Consider the following 14181-nt stretch of genomic DNA (forward strand, 5'->3'; position numbering starts at 1 on the left):
ACAAAATTTGCTGTTCCCACGAGTAGGGGTCGACTGATATTGGTTTTTCAGGGCCAATACCAATTATTAGTTCTCAATGAGACCAGTAACTGACATGCATTTACAATAAAAATGAAAATATTTCTGTTGAAATTAAGAATTTGGAATATAACAAACTCCAACACAAAACACTTTGTTTAAATGCCTTCAGCAAATGTTTCATCAAAACTGAAACTTTCAATGTCATAAACAGCAAATTTACAGCAACAATTTTTTAGTTCATTAAAAAATTAATTAAAGAATAAATGAATAAAAATAGCTCCCTGGGGTTTTACAAACTAAACGTTCCTCCCATGCTGGCTCTTTCTTTGCATGTATTGCAGACTTCCTATCCTGGTGTTGGTTGAATGTAATAGGCATCCTTTTCCATTAATTAATTGTATCAGCAATCATTAAAATAAAAGGCCAATACAGATAATCAGCAAACTGCCAAATATCTGCCAGGCTGATTATCGGCCAGGCTGATAATGTGTTGACCCCTACCCACGAGTCATTTGGCAAAAAAACATGGTAAAATAGGGTCCAGGTTGAAAAATACCAAAGGTATCCTTTAACAAAAAAAAATCCAAAATAACTAAATTGTTAAAAGTTAAGAATTTGGCCTGGATTTTTTTAAAGTCTAAAACTGGCATTTTTTTAACATTAAATGGCAGCATCCTGTATCTGTTTTTGAAGTTTTTCAAAACTGTGCTATACACATATTCATTCAGTGGGCCCCAAGAAAAAAAAGTATTGAGGTCTGATGTCCAGCTCAACAAATCTGGGCTCAATTTCATACAAGGAACTGGCTCTGGATTGGTCACAACCAACAACTAAAAGAGGTAGAAAACAGTGGGTTTATGGGAGCTTTTTCACTGGGCTAAATTAGGCGTGAACCACAGTATTGCAGTGGTACAGCAACCAACTAACATTGCCGTCATTAGTCCCGACTCCCTCCTGCTAATAAAAGACCCCACCCCTCCCTTTAGATTAGATTAGATCAAAATAAATTCAGCTTTATTGTCACTGCACACAGTACAGTTACTGAGACAATGAAATACAGTTTTGCACATAAGCACAAGGGCAATAAAGTAGCAATGTGCAGGGTAATTTACATACATATGTCAAGCAATAATAAACAGTAAGGGCACGAGTGTGAGTACGCATCTGCAATAGTCATCTTTCAAAAGGGGAAAGGCAGTCTACATCTCGAAGAAACAAAGCTATGTGGTAAGTTTCAAAATGTGACAGAGAAACTTAGCCTTAAGGCACAGTTGCTCTCCACTGATGGTTTTCAATGCACAAACACTTCTGTCAAAACAGTTTTCTGCAGCCCGCTCCTGGCTCTCAGCGCAACATGTTTTAATCACTGCGGGCCACAGTGTGACATGTAAAACAACAGGAGCAGATTCCTATACTGCAACATACAACTGCATCACAGGAGTGATGATCACAACATGAGGAGAGGAAGAAAAACTGCTCATGACCATGAAACAAAGACACAAACATCCATCAGCAGCCATGTGACAGCACTGTGTCTCTGGAGCGGTTTATGAGGAAAACTCCAATATGAAAGGACTGTCAGGTGTCCACATTTAGCAGTGCCAAAGGGAGAATAGTGACACCACCACACAACCAACCACATTTTCCATTCGAGAAGTCATGCAGACAACCTCTGGCACTTAACTTTACTTATAATTCACCCTTTCAGAAGCAGTGGTGTTTGTTCTGATGAAGTCAAAAAATTGAATATATGCACAAAAATTAACAGAGGACAAGCCAAGAATTCTAAACAATTACTCATTTTGATCATTATTGTGTCTTATCATCTGTGCGAGACTGTTTTTCTTTTTTTTTTTCTTAGCTGCATGCTCAGAACAGGACAGGACAGGACTGGGTGGTCTTAAAGGGGAACCACACCCATTTTCAAAAATTCAAGAATCTAGTCCTCACTATAGTGGCATTTAGAGACTTAAAAAAGACAGTTGTTTTCTCTATGATCCGAGACAGTAATTACTGAGCCAAGTTTTACAATTTTGTTAAATGATCTTGATGTTAATCCATGTTTTAAGGGTGTTGGGAGTAGTTTGTCATCAAGTCAGATATCCCTTAAGTTTTAGGAAAAAGATCCTGGTTTGACTTAAAATGAAAACATTTTTTGCAGAAAGCATTTTTAACCAGGATTTTATTTTAAAAAAAAGTGTTAGAATTAACAATTATCTATATGTTGTTTTTATCATTTCTGGGCAAAGGAGAAAAGGGGGGTGGCAGCTTCTCTCTCAACTGCGTTAAATAAACATATAACAGACTCATATCAATCGCCAGCTCCCAAATCTAATCTAGTCAAAATTGTATTGTGGCAGACTTTGTGATATTGGCAAATATTGTATCGCTGTCCAGAGTATAAGTGTTGGAAATTGACCTTTTTTTCCACCTGTTACTGTGCTTGGTGTGTTCCAAAATCTCCCAACCACTCAATAGATTACTTTTTCTTTGACTGGTGAGTGAAGCAAATCTAGCAGCCAATTCCTTGTTTGACCTGCATTTTGCTGGTGGCTGGTGCTAATTTCCAACTCTACATTACTGTATGGTGATGAAACCAGTGATTTAGACCCCTGCTATCCTGGGCCTTACAGGTGAAACAACTCAGTCCTCTCATTCTGCAATTTAACACACAGGGACAAGGAGGAATAGCTGCATGATGAAGCAGTGTAAAAGTGGATTCCCATTCAATGTTTATGTTACAGCTCCAGACTTCATACCCGATGACATCAAAAATTTCAGACTTAGTGCTCTGGTTTCTGGATTTCAGAGAGGGTGGCTTACGTTCACAAATATTTACTGAACTTTTCTGGGCTTTGAAAATAATATATTGAAGAGTGGTGCTCTCCTTCAACTTTTCATCATTTGGTCAAAATGGCTCTAAAACGGTGTAAACACACTGAATGCGCCTAACAAGTTGAGGCTACTCAAAGTTTATTAGCCGTCTTTAGTGCGTTATCAACTTATTATGATAGCAAAGTTACACAGATGTCTGATTCTCACATAGTGAGAAGAGAGTGTGAAATTACAAGCATATTTGGTTTAAGGTTTAGAACCAGCAGTTTCGTTGTCATTCATGTACCGGGTGAACCTACAGCGTGGCTATGAAGCTGTGAAGCTAACCAGCTAGTAAGTTACCCAGCTATGCTAACCGGCTTGGTTCCCAGGCTGGACTGCTGCTAGCTTCGGGCTGTCTTGTTATGACGTCGGCTAAGGGTTTTCGTGTGCTCTGCTGTATTGTGGAATAATACGCTCACTGCATAATAAACCCGGCCGCTAAAGTTATTAAAAGATAGTAGCACTTCCTCTCACACTAATGTGTTGTTTATAAGTTGTACTCCTTCCAAAAGTGTGTCAGTAAGAGGAGTTTACGCGGCCTGCCCTCCGCCGGCAGAGCCCGACATAACCGAAACAGCAGCCCCGGCGTGAGTGCATCTTCCTCGGCTCTCCTGCCGAAGCAGCGCCCCAGACCCGCCGACAGTGCCTGAACCGCTGTGGAAATCTTTGTCTTTACTATGTTTTCAAATTAAAATGATCATTTGGTGTAAAGTCTGGTTTATGGCGTTGGTTTAACAGGGATAACTGTTACTGTAAGAGTGAGTACTCACCCTGCCTCTCTGTTATTGGAAATTCCTGTGTAGGATGTGGAGGGAAAAGTCTTCCTGGATGGGACAGTAGCTCCGTCACAGCGAGCTGCCGTCTGTGGGACTCTGTAGCGGCTGTCCTCTCGGGACAACCGGCCTTTTCTCTCAGATTATAAAGGTGCTGGCTACCTACTTACACCACAAACCACCATCTTACATTGAAAGGAGGAGAAAACAGGGGCAACTCTACAACTCAGTGAGTCGGCGCAAATCGTCTGGATGTTACACGCAAGGGATGGTGGGTATTGTAGTGTCTGGCAGCGAAGCATCTGCACACCCACGGCCGATGAATTTAAATAGCTGTTGACCTTAGGTTTTGCTCAAATCAATACACTATTTATCAAAAATATAGTTTATACTCACTTATTGCCCCCATTAACTCTTCCTAGGGCCCACCCGAGTAAACATCACATAGCCTAATGGTAAAAAACACAGCAATAAAATCCAAGGCAAAAAGCAACAAAAAAAGAACAGGAAAACTACAAATGAAAAACAGCAATAAACGAAAGAAAAACTAGAGGATAAATTAATAACAATAAAAATACCGATGAAAATAATTACAACAAGGACGACACGTAGGTTGTCCTCACTATATCTAAATAATCAGTAAAACATTTGATATGGCTCAAAAATAATAGATTGATCTAAAAAAAGAATGTGTAAAAACATTTAGATAATAAACCAACTTAAATATTTTATTTACATTGGTTGCCAATACAGCACTAATGACCTTTTTAAATGTTAACTTGTCTATGTCTTTATGAATGAAATGGTGAATAGACTAATAAACTATAACTAAATAAATATGATTTTCTCATTGGAAAAGTAGAATGTTTTGAGTTGCATGGTTGTGAAATAAAAGTCATTCTGGTGTTCATTGTAGGACAGACGTTGGTGTAAATGCGGGGAGGGGAGGGGAGACAGTGGGGGCATGTGCCCCTTAATACTGTATTTAGAAAATACATATTTGTCCCCCCTAATTTAAAAAAAAAAAATGTTGTTGAAATTAAAAAAAAAAATCTTAAATTTAAATTGATGATGGACAAGAAAAAATATGCACAAAAAAATCACAATAATGCAGGAAATTAAGTGTCTGAGGCTCAAAAAGCATATGTGAACAGAATTTTCTATAAATTAATCTTGATTAAAATATGTACTCAAATCAAATAATGATCCAAAAATTACATTTAGAATGCACTGCTTGTCCAGGCAAATGCATTAAATCAACTATGTTAAATATACAGTAGGTCAAAGATATACACTATTTGTGCCTTTAAGCCTAACTAATTCACTCCCTCAGCGGTGTGTGGTGTAGAGTATTATTATAAACAGCAGATGGAGACATTCGCTTAAATTAAAAAGGCTCTAAATCAACAGAGGAAAGAAGCACAAGGTTGAACAAATAATACCCTTCTCTGCCTGGAAAAGACATAAACCTACTGAATAACTGAAACACTCAACACTGCTGAACTCTGAATATTTCTTTTTTTTTATTAGACCCATATCTTTGACTGTCAGAATATGATTAATTTTTCAGTTCAAGCTCTTAACTGACCAGTAAAAACACTGATGCAACTTACGTTACGTAACTTATGGCAACGTAACATTATTGACTTATTGAAACACTTAAACAGAAATTCTGAGTAAGAGTTCTAATTACTGTTACTTGTAACAAATAAATACAACAGAACTATATATATCTGACAGATATATATAGTTCTGTTGTATTTATTTGTTACTGTATATCTGCAATAGTTACTTCTATATTATTTCATTCATAAAGACATAAAGACATAAGCCATAAGCTACAGTTTAAGAAGGGTTTATGTGCAGTGTTTTAAACAAGTGTTGATAGAATATTTAAATATTTAAGTGGGTTTATTAAGTTAATGTTTTTTACACAATCCTTTTTACAATGTATACACACAGACACACACACACACACACACACACACACATACATACATACATATATACATGTATATACATACATATACATTGTAAAAAGGATTGTGTAAAAATCATTATCTTAATAAACCCACTTAAATATTTAAATATTCTATCAACACTTGTTTAAAACACTGCACATAAACCCTTCTTAAACTGTAGCTTATGGCTTATGTCTTTATGTCTTTATGAATGAAATAATATAGAAGTAACTAGACAAATATGATTGCTAAAAATAACAATTAGGGCTTAATGTTCAGCTCTAATGCTGTTTTGGTAATGACCAAAATGTGTTTTAAAAACTGACAAGTATTAAAAGTTGGCACTGAAAGTCTGATTTGTTCCCCTAATAGCTATAGAGAGTAATGTTGCCAATTTTTGTCTATTGCAGCAAAGTTCTGGACCAACTGCTTAGAAAACATATAACTTTTTTAATTTGCTTCTGTTGTTTAATGAAGATATTGCATAGAAAAATGTGTTTATGTAAAGATCACCACTGTTACTGGTTATATTCTTAAGAACTGTCGTGACTGATGATTATATTAGAGGATGTTTATTTATCACTCCACACAAGGCAATTTTACACAGTGTAGTTGAAATGTTACTCTTCACACACAGCACACATGCATATTCAGAGCACAGGTCATAGTATATATATAAATACAGGCATTTACAATTGTCAATCTGTATTTATAGCACAACTTCTCAAAATGTAGGGTGTACAGTAATTATAAATGCAGAACCAACTCTGTCATTTTCAATTTGTGGTTATGTTGACTTTTTTTTCAATTCTATGTTAATACATCACTCACATACCTATATATACATGGAACCATTACCAGTTGTTGTTACAGTTCCTCCTGTTTGCGCTAACCGCAGAGAGATTTCCCCAATCAATTTAACTGCAAGTGATTGGGGAGAAAATCCATAGACCTCATTATGTGCAAAACATACAATATGTGGCACAACTAGTGTCTTTTTAGTACCAAATTCCCACTTGCTTTGCTTCTGTGCCAATAGATTTGGTTTATCAAAGTTAGTACACCAAAAATGTCAGATAGATCGGACCATTGTGTTTAACTATAGATGTTTAAATGTTACTGTGGTTACTGTTACTGTTCCTGTGGAAAATGACAACAGAAATAAACAGTTTCACAGATTTCGCATATCTCCGCAATATTGACATCAACTGCCAGTTGTCTGCCTGGAAGAGGTTGTTGTTGTTGGTGCCATATCATGGTGATTCAGTCTATTGAATTAGAGTTCTGTTCAGAGCCAGTGCAGATGTAGTATGAACAACAGCAACTAATAACTCTTTGTCAAGTAGATTTGCAAAATGAGAACCTATCCGTTGAGCTCTTACACATGATCTGTAAGTAGAGGTACTGTATCTGCAATGGCCAAAGCCACATCCTTCAGAACCACAGATTTGTCTGCCATATGCAACATGGATTTAAGACTTGTCCAGAAAAATTGCTGTTTGCACTCATCCTTGGGCCATTCCAAGTATGTCTGCTGTCTCAGTAAACCCCTAAGTCTTAAGAACTTCTTGGGCAGAGAGTCAGTTGGAATAGGTTCCAGTAATATGAAGGCTAAAGAGTCCTGCTGGACACTGATTGCTCTGTGCTGGGCAAAGAAGAGTTCATAGTTGCACCATTCACTCTGAACAAAATGTTTAGATAGGATGAACAGGGTCTTGTAGCTGGACTCAACGCAGTTGATGATGTTGTCTATGATCCACTCACCAGGGACAAAGTCACGCTCGTGAACACAGAGTGAACACCCGGCAGCTTCCAGAGAAGGCACCAGTTGGCTGTCCACCCAGTCAGCGTCCTGATGACTGTAGGAGATGAATGCATGATAATCAAATGATACTTTCTTCAACATGTTGGAGCGTTTCTTGCCCCTCCTTTTCACCCTGATCCATACCCATAACATCTTTGTGTACCACACTCCATCACATTTATAGAAAACCAGACCTAAGGCTGCACATGTAATTATTAGTACAGGAACAGCAACTGTAGCTTGAAGCCACATCTCACATGACAGCTCACTGGTTTTGTACTCTGAGAGTTGCAGGCCTGCAAGAGATGGCGGGGTGCTGCAGGTATAATCTAAGGGCCAGTCCAGAAGCAAAGACTTGTTGAGAACAGTGATGAACCAATAGGAGTCACAAGAGCAGACGAAAGGATTGCTTCCAGCTTTTAGGGTCTGAAGCCTGGGAAGTCCCACCAAGACCTCCCTGGATATAGTTGTGATAGCATTATGGTCAATGTAGAGACTGAGCAGGGCTGGGGCACTGAGATCAGCAGGCATAACCTGGATACTGTTGGAGCTGAGGTCCAGGTGTGTCAGCTTGGGAAACCAGGACACATCCTCATGTGTTATTGCTGTTATACCCGTCTTTGACAAGTCAATCCTCTCAAAATGTACTGACAGGAAGTTAAAGACTCTGTTGCCCAAGTTGTTGTTTCCCAGGCTGAGCTCGGTCAGCTGAGCAGGCCAAGAGCAATCCCTGTCGAGGGAGATGGAGTTGAAGCTGAGGTCCAGAGACTCTAACGTCTTCATCTGATGCGTCTTCCCAGAGATGAAGGAAAGACTGATGAAACGGTTCTTGCTTAAAGACAGTCTCTTGAGTTTGGGAAAGACAGAGGTGTACGAGCAATGAAACCACCAGAAGCCCGAATCCGTTAAGAGGTTATCTGACAGATCCAGTGTCTCCAGCGAGGGCAGGGCAGATAAGAGGTTGCAAGGTAAAATGTTCATTCCAGTCCCAGAGAACTTGAGATAGGTCAGATTTGAGGCCGCCTTCACGCTCATGTTGATTGTTGGGTATCTGTACTGATAGTGATTCACTCCATTGAAGGTGATTGAGCTAAGGTTGATTGTATGATTGATGGTGCGAAACTGAAATCCATCTGGTGTGTCTTCATTATAAGTAATGTTGACAAATGAGAGGTCATAAATGTAGGAGAGCCACACGTTTTTCAGAAACACCTCCATAAATGAGCTGTTGGTCAAAGTGTTTTCAATGGTTAGATTCTTTACAAATGGCATTGTTCTCAAGTTCTTAAAAAGGTTGACGGTCTCACTGCAGTTGTCTGGAAAAAGAGTGATGAATCTCAATGACGTTGCTCTTGTCACATTCAGGTCCACAAGGACGTTCTCAAACATGCCAATATCCCCACAAAAAGATGCAAAGATTGAAACACTTTGAAGAGATTTCAGTTTGGCAAGAGCTCCAGAATCATACTTCTGCCAATGAATTCCTGCCCCCAACATTAGATGATGCAGAGAAATTTTTGTCAATGGATTAAAGTCATAATAGTTGACTGACAAAGCAGCTGTGCTACCTAAAGACAGCACATCCAGATTTATTAGCCCCTGAAATGATGCCGGAAGTCGATAGCTGTTGTACAGATTGTTAGACAGATCAAGGATTTTTAGCCATCTCAACGAAATGTCCGGGACAACAGGTAACTGATTGTAAGATATGTTGAGAACTTTGAGTGCTGGTGTGTGACTGAACACGGTGGGAGAAATCTCTTGCAGGCCACAGTGAGTTACCTTCAGAAAGCAGAGTTGGGATAGTGGAGAAAACGGAGCTCCGTTCAGTCTTCGGATGGAGTTGTAAGAAAGATCCAAAAATTGAGTCTCATTGGGAAGATTTGAGGGAACGCTAGTTAGATTCTGATGGGAGAGGTCTTTCATCCCTCGCCTCAATGTGACGCAGAGTTTAAATCCACTTTCATCTTTTGTTATAGCCACGCAGTCAGGTTTCATCAGGGACACGATGACAATGGTCCCAATTAGAAAAGCCACACTTGTGCTGAAACATAAAATAAAATCAATAAAATTAATTAAATGAAAACTGTCGGACATTGAGCACACACTAGAAGCAATATAACAAAATGGAAATGTAGAGAAATGGGAGAAGAGAAATGCATTACCTTTGCGTGGACATAGCTTTGGAAGCATCGGTTTTCAAAAGTCAGAGTGTGATGATCTCAGGTCGGAACTGTGCTGTTTGAATTCTGACTTTTATGCCCTATATTCTAGAACGCAATCTATCAACCACTAAATCTTTGTTCCTGTTTCTTCCTCCCGTAAATTCCTCTTTGTTTTTTTTTGTTCTTTCACATGACTGCAAATTGTGAAAGGGGATGTCTGACTGAGGATTAAGACTAAACACAAATAATATATGAGAAATACAATTAAAGATGTTATAAAAAATTAATCAGTGGCCATGCCTTTATCTCATGATTTGGAAGTTTTTGTGCTCATGTGACACTTACAATACTTAAAAGCCTATTAATTGTTTTCTCAGACTCAGCTGTGTCCACTCCAGATGAAAAAAAAGAGACAAACAGATATGAGAATTCAAAAATTTTAAGCTCATCACTTTTATCATGCATCATTTAAAGTATTTTATTTGATGTTGTTTGCTGGAATCCACCAACCAATCAGAGCCAATGAGTCTTTATATTATAAAACTGTCAATAATGCTTGGTAACTGCACTCAGACTGTCAAACAAGGCAGCACTGATCAAATATGATTTAAAATGTTGTTACCACATTACCTATTTCTTGCCTCAAAAGTTTTCAGAAACATATTTTAGTGTACTGTTTGGCTATAAAATGGGAAAATTTGTGATGTACCTGCTATGTTCTACACAATTAAGCTAAAATCAGCCAGAGCAAACTTTTTCAATTTAAAGGGACCTATTTTCCATTAAAAACACATACGTGTAAAGGGAGGACATTTCAACTTAAATGTAATACTTGAAGGTTCAATACCTTTTTTAAAAATAATGTTTTGTCATATTAGTTAAAACTGTCACTATATCCCAACAGTAGTACGTGAAACAGATCATCTGTGATAAAAATCTGTAAGATGAAAAGGTTTTGTCGCCTGGCTGCCAGGTGAAAAACAGTTGAGCCAAAACTCAACATGGTCCCAAACTTTCTCAAGCAGCTAAACAGTACATTGAAATATGCCCCTGACAACATCTGAGGTGAGAAATAAGCAGTGCAGTAACAGAATGTTGATTCATATTTGATCAGAGCTGCCTAGTTTGACAGTCTGACTGCAGTCCATGGAGTGATTACCATAAACGACAGCTGCATCCCAGCGAATAAGGAAAGTTCCCACAACACTGGCAAACATTACCAATAAGCTGCAACAATGTTTAAAATAAAACATTTCAATCTAATGTTCAAAGAATGTTTTAAGGATGTTTATCCTGTCAAATAATGTCATAATAAGGTTAAATGCTGACTAAGTAATAACAATATAATTGTAACATTGTGAGGATAATAGGATCATCATAGGACGTTCTTTTAGTTACATGAGAACAAAAAAAAAGAATTTTTCAAAGTAACATTCAGAACATGTTATTGAACCTGATTGTTTGTTTGTTTTTACCGAAAATGTCAACATAAATAATGTTACCCGAACTTTAAGAAGAAGAAGAAGTTCTGGGAACTATAAGAAAACTTGCTGCTGAAAACATGACTAGAATATTGCATTGGTTGCATTTTAATGTTCTCAGAATGTTTTTAGCACCGAAAATTGCTAGCTGGGGTAGCAAATGCCAGAAGCACTATGAGGATGGATTTTTTTTTGAGAGAGAGACTGTCTGTCTCATGTACTTTTGTCTGTATGCAGTAACAGATTTAGCGATACAGCAAAAAGTTATTTTTAGAAAAGTTACGAACTGCAGGTTTGAGGTTTTTTCAGGTATTTATCATGGTCCATAAGGGATGAGATGAGACAGATGTTATGGCTCTGAATATAAAAGAGCTTCTAACTAAAAACTACTCTACTAGACATAAGTGAGGAAAAACAGACTGCCTAAACATCAAACAACAAAAACTAACCTCAAACTGTTAAATCTACACTGACAAAGAAGAGTGTAAACAATTTTAAAACAAATTTAAAAAATAAGTTTGACACTGTATTGTCCCACAAGTACCTTTATTATCCAAATCAAAGTAACATGAAATGAGCTGTTCTGGTATGAATTCATGAGGTAAAGTGACTACAAATATCTGTTTATCATATTAACTAACACGCAACACAACAGTGTTTCTGCTGTACATGGAAGTACAGTGGTGATCAGAAATCCCTCAGCGTCTGGAGGAATTTATCTGCAAGACAAAATAAAGCTTTCAGTACAATTCTTCATGGTTTCATTTCACCTTCTGTGTCTGTGGCATTAATAAAGGACTTTACTGACTTCTTCCCCAGTCTTTCATTATCACCCTTGTAGTTATAGTAAATGTGTTTGAAATCAACATATTTTGGAAGCCATCATTTTGGAAATACCATTTTTTTATTGCATCATATGAAAAAAAAAATGTATATGATGCAAAACAATTTATTTGTATTAAGTGAATAAAGATATATATGTTTTGAGAATATTTCATCAGATCACCATTGCTACTGTGCTCAGTTTAAAGGGGCAGTTCACCCGATAGTCAAACATGGGGTGAAACATGACATAAACGCATTAAAATACTTGTGTCAGGAACAAGCAGCGAAAATGATAAATAAATATAGAACGCAAATCAGGTATGTAGTTGACGTTCTCATTTCTTTGAATATCTTGAATAACATTCTAATTAACTGATATTTGCTTGACTAGCTTTATGTTCCTGATCTTCCTAATCAATGTTGTAATGTTAAGGATAGCGAGCTAAATTAACATTGTTATCAATGTAAGTGTACTGCCTGACATGCTTTATAGTTAAAAGTTTGCTTGCTTGCCACAGCTAATAGATGCATATACTAAAATGTGAAACTACTAAACGTAAATGTAGCTACTAGGAACAAAATAACTATATATATATATATATATATATATATATATATATATATATAATTTTTTTACTGTCAGTTGTTGACATTGTTAACATACTCTCTCACAGTTCTGCTGCCCTGAAACATCATGCAAACGTCACAACTCACCAACTCGAGTGTGTTAGAAATTTTTTTTGCTTGTAATTTCTTACTTTGGAGGGTCGTTCATATGCTGTAACCATAGACTGTATATATATATATATATATATATATATATATATATATATATATATATATATATATATATATATATATATATATATATATATATATATATATATATATATATCGATAGATAGATAGATAGATAGATATAGATATAGATGTAATGGACACGTTGCAGGGTATATTGGTGAAGTGGTCAATGGGCCACAGAGACATGTACCTGTCTGTTGTGTCAGGCCCTTCAGCTGGCACTTTCCCAGGGTCAGGTCACAGGTGTACAGTCCTAAGCATCCTGTACAGTGTGAAGAGGTGGCTGCAGCTCCTCGTTTGGATTCCACTGCAGCTATGCTGCCAGCAAAAAATACGGCTATGAATTTAATGTTATACTATATAATACTGTGTTAGAAAGAGGAACGCAGTACGTTCTCTAAATGTTACTGATTTACAGACAGCTCTTTTAATAATGCACAGTATGAAGTAGGACAGTGGATCAGTGAGCAGAGATTCATGCCCTAATGCCAAGCTTTGTCTGGTACAAAGAAAGAAACTGACTGATTTCTGAACACTTGCATTTTACCAGCATTACCAGCATTTCTTATATTTTTTCTTTTAAAAACATGGAGAAAAGGCAATCAGCAACTTGACAAGACATGGCCCAAAAATTAGCAAAAAAAGAGTGAAAACTAACAAGAAAATTACATGAAAAATTACATAAAGAAAGAAAGGAAGAGGGGATAAAAACAAACATGAAAATTAAAAAAGCGGAGCAAGAAATAAGTAAAAGCTGTCAAGGCAATGACCTAAATAATTATACATTTAAAAGAATGTTACAGAAATGTTATCTGCATTTTTTCCTTTTCTGCCTTTCTTTCTTTGATTATTTTCAGGTAATTTTCTTGTTACTTTTTACTAATTTCCTGCTTTTTTTGTTAAGTTGCTCTTTACCTTATCCCCATGAAAACTATATACTTATAAATTTTATTTCATTTTTTAAACAATGCGACAGAAAAATGTACACATATTTTCTGTGTACTTTTTCTTGATTTTTTTTCCTTTCTTTCTTTTTTCTTTTTTGCTTTTTTTCCAGGTAATTTTATCATTACTTTTTACAATTCTTCTGATATTTTTGTTGTTGTTTTGTTAAGTTGCTTCTTACCTTATCCCCTTGTTTTTGAAAGAAATCAGTCAATGTGCTCAGGTTTCAAATGGTTAATGTTACTGCTCTCCCTGCTCTTTTTATCTTTTTTAAGTATCACAGTTTCAGTCTCAGAACTCACCGTGTCTGAGTTAAACTGTCCAAAATGCCTCACACGGCCCCTTCTGATGTTCTTTCTCCTGCTGAATCCGCCAAATCCTGCATGCAGGGAGCCCGTATCTGTCCCCTGTGTCGCTCCAACATCTAAAGAATCCCCGTTCTCAATGGACACCTGTCTCCCTGCGTCTGCAGTCAGAGGAAGAGAATGAAGGCTGCTGGTCCACCCGGCCTCTCTGTGCCATCCTGTT

The 14181-nt window shown here is 37.1% G+C and overlaps 2 protein-coding genes across 2 annotated transcripts in view; both read right to left on the reverse strand.

Annotated features, from left to right (window-relative positions):
• The window catches only part of cnot4b (CCR4-NOT transcription complex, subunit 4b), a 32373-nt gene extending 28493 nt beyond the window's left edge, over nucleotides 1–3880 (reverse strand). Inside the window, exon 1 of the mRNA XM_042511275.1 lies at nucleotides 3669–3880. The gene's annotated coding sequence lies outside the window, so the exon portion shown is untranslated. The remainder of the gene's footprint in view (nucleotides 1–3668) is intronic.
• A 2945-nt stretch (nucleotides 3881–6825) lies between these two features.
• On the reverse strand, nucleotides 6826–9670 carry LOC121961497 (toll-like receptor 1). Its single transcript, XM_042511505.1, has 2 exons — nucleotides 9602–9670; nucleotides 6826–9480 (listed from the first exon to the last, which is right to left on the reverse strand). Exons 1-2 carry the CDS (start codon nucleotides 9613–9615, stop codon nucleotides 7011–7013), a joined length of 2484 nt encoding a protein of 827 aa, XP_042367439.1. The 5' UTR covers nucleotides 9616–9670; the 3' UTR covers nucleotides 6826–7010.
• Between the last annotated feature and the right edge of the window lie 4511 nt (nucleotides 9671–14181).

Source organism: Plectropomus leopardus, chromosome 22 (genome assembly GCF_008729295.1).
Source record: "Plectropomus leopardus isolate mb chromosome 22, YSFRI_Pleo_2.0, whole genome shotgun sequence".
In the NCBI taxonomy this organism is placed as follows: Eukaryota; Metazoa; Chordata; class Actinopteri; order Perciformes; family Serranidae; genus Plectropomus; species Plectropomus leopardus.